Raw genomic sequence first — 2974 nt, forward strand, 5'->3', positions numbered from 1 at the left:
CTAAGATAGATAGCCTGCCACCCTAAGATAGATAGTGGAGTAGCTTCTCCGGCAAGCCGGCGGCGTCTTCTTCCTTTCTATCCGGCTTTCACAAAATTGACTGACCCAAATTTGATTTTCAAGCGACTACAGTCATATAAGCAAAAAATTGAAGGAAGGTTCTAAAAGTGAGATCCACTGACCTGGTAGGCCAGTAGTAGTCACCAAAATCTTAACCATATGACCTAAAAGGCCAACCTGGGCACACGTACTCGAATCAGACTTCCTATCATTGCGGCGACAGGCGCCAAGGAGAAGCTCAGCAGTGAGGTGAAGTTGTCGCATCCAATTAGGTACCAATTGTACCAGTCTCCCACACGGCTCGCTTCAGCTGACCGGCCACTGGCTTTTCCCATCTTCTCAGCTCTCCCAGCAGCTTCCTTCCCCTCTCTTGCTTAGGCTAAAACTTCAAGCCATCGTCTGGATATGGTCATGGCCAGAGCAAAGCAAACCTAACTATAACTACCGATCATTGTTTTATGTCGTGAGAAGAATATAAAATCTAGCCTTTCTCGGTTCAAGGATCATTAAGCACCAGCTTGCTCTTCTCGCACTTGCCGAAAGCGAAAAACATGGGGGCGCAGGTGCAGCTACGGTTGCTTCTTTTGGTAGCTACGGCGGTGGTTGCCAGCTGCGCCACCGGCGGCCTCGCCGCGACGTCGTCCCAGCTGGGCCGCCTGGAGGGCCTGCGCGTGGCCCTGACGCACGTCGACGCGCACGGCAACTACACCAAGCTGCAGCTGCTGCGGCGGGCGGCGAGGCGGAGCCGCCACCGCATGTCCAGGCTCGTCGCGCGGACCACCGGCGTGCCGATGATGTCGAGAAAGGCCGTCGCGCCGGCCCTGCAGGTGCCGGTGCACGCCGGGAACGGTGAGTTTCTGATGGACATGTCCATCGGAACGCCTGCCGTGGCCTACGCGGCCATCATTGACACCGGCAGCGACCTCGTGTGGACGCAGTGCAAGCCCTGCGTGGAGTGCTTCAACCAGAGCACGCCCGTGTTCGACCCCTCGTCGTCCTCCACCTACGCCGCGCTGCCGTGCTCCAGCTCCTTCTGCAGCGACCTGCCCAGCTCTAAGTGCGCCTCGGCCAAGTGCGGGTACACGTACACCTACGGCGACTCCTCGTCGACGCAGGGCGTGCTGGCCGCCGAGACCTTCACGCTGGCCAAGACGAAGCTCCCGGAGGTCGCCTTCGGCTGCGGCGACACGAACGAGGGCGACGGGTTCACGCAGGGCGCGGGGCTCGTGGGGCTCGGCCGGGGCCCCCTCTCGCTGGTCTCGCAGCTCGGCCTCAAGAAGTTCTCCTACTGCCTCACCTCCCTCGACGACACGAGCAAGAGCCCGCTCCTCCTCGGCTCTCTCGCCAGCATCTCGGAGAGCGCGGCGGCCGCGTCGTCGGTGCAGACCACCCCTCTCATCAAGAACCCGAGCCAGCCGTCCTTCTACTACGTGAACCTCAAGGGCCTGACGGTCGGCTCGACGCACATCGCCCTGCCGAGCTCGGCGTTCGCCGTGCAGGACGACGGCACGGGCGGGGTGATCGTGGACTCCGGCACGTCGATCACGTACCTGGAGCTGCAGGGGTACCGCGCGCTGAAGAAGGCGTTCGCGGCGCAGATGAAGCTGCCGGCGGCGGACGGGTCGGGGATCGGGCTGGACATGTGCTTCGAGGCGCCGGCGAGCGGGGTGGACCAGGTGGAGGTGCCGAAGCTGGTGTTCCACTTCGACGGCGCGGACCTGGACCTGCCGGCGGAGAACTACATGGTGCTGGACTCCGGGTCCGGCGCGCTGTGCGTGACGGTGATGGGGTCGCGGGGCCTGTCCATCATCGGCAACTTCCAGCAGCAGAACATCCAGTTCGTGTACGACGTGGGCGAGAACACCCTCTCCTTCGCGCCCGTGCAGTGCGCCAAATTGTGAGTAGTACGTGCGTGCCGGTGTTGGACCTCAAATACGTTGTTGATTAGTCGTAGGTGTGTCGATCCGTGCATGCGGACGCATGGATGCCGTGTTCATATGCCATGGAGCGATCAATCGTGCTTGCTACATTGAATTAGCTCGTCTCGGTCGCTACTCGACATGCATGGATCGCAGTATGTACTTATGTGACTGAATAGGCCATGGATGGATGGGGATGACGATGGATCTGTGTGTATATGACCAACGGTGATATCTGATCAGTTGTATAATCTATGGCACCATGTGTTTCTTATTATCTGGAATTATCAAAAATCTTATCTGGCTGACGTTCGCTGGGAGAGCATGACGTTTCGAACATTTTTCTTGGCAGTTTTAGTTGTATCGAGGATGATAGTTTCTTCAGAACAACATGACATTTTCTCGAAGGGAAAAGCTTACCGTCACCCGGCGGATCGCAGCGGCAGCGTCTGCCACCTCCCCTGCATGACACGCGTCCAGTGAGGGCATATCGCCAAACGCGCTTCTGCAACAGAGGCTATGTTTCTGAAACATATGCGGTATTGCAATGGTGTACGATGAGTCATGTTTTACAACAAAATATCTTTCGTGAAAATTTTCCGCAACCAGACCTCAGTTGCAAAAAAAATTAGAACAAAACCTCAGTTGCAATTTTTTTCCCAACAAAATAGCTGTTGCAAAAAATTTCTGCAACAAGACCTATGTTTCAGAAATAATTCTGCAACAAGCCCCATGTTGCAGTGGTGAAGACACGCTCGCTCACTAGATATGGCACATCCGACGGCTCGCGACCCGGCTGATCTTTTAAAAAGATCAGCCGGCGGATGCGTAGCATTGCCCTTTCTGGAAAGGTTTCAGAAAATGTCATGTTGTTTTGAATCCCCTCGCCTAACTAAAACTGCCATCAGAACGTTTACAAATGCCATCTCCTCTCAGCGAACATCAACCAGATAAGACCCTTATTGCTTCGTTTCGGTTTCTGGTTGTATTATTTT

At 56.1% G+C, this 2974-nt stretch overlaps 1 protein-coding gene across 1 annotated transcript; it reads left to right on the forward strand.

Annotated features, from left to right (window-relative positions):
- Window positions 1-379: 379 nt before the first annotated feature.
- On the forward strand, window positions 380-2284 carry LOC119355290 (aspartic proteinase nepenthesin-1-like). Its single transcript, XM_037622076.1, has one exon. The coding sequence runs from the start codon at window positions 612-614 to the stop codon at window positions 1959-1961; it is 1350 nt and encodes a 449-aa protein (XP_037477973.1). The 5' UTR covers window positions 380-611; the 3' UTR covers window positions 1962-2284.
- Window positions 2285-2974: the final 690 nt, after the last annotated feature.

Source organism: Triticum dicoccoides, chromosome 2A (genome assembly GCF_002162155.2).
Source record: "Triticum dicoccoides isolate Atlit2015 ecotype Zavitan chromosome 2A, WEW_v2.0, whole genome shotgun sequence".
Taxonomy (NCBI): domain Eukaryota; kingdom Viridiplantae; phylum Streptophyta; class Magnoliopsida; order Poales; family Poaceae; genus Triticum; species Triticum dicoccoides.

Coding starts and splice junctions, on each gene's coding strand:
- LOC119355290 (XM_037622076.1), top strand. CDS start 612: ATGGGGGCGCAGGTGCAGCTACGGTTGCTTCTTTTGGTAGCTACGGCG.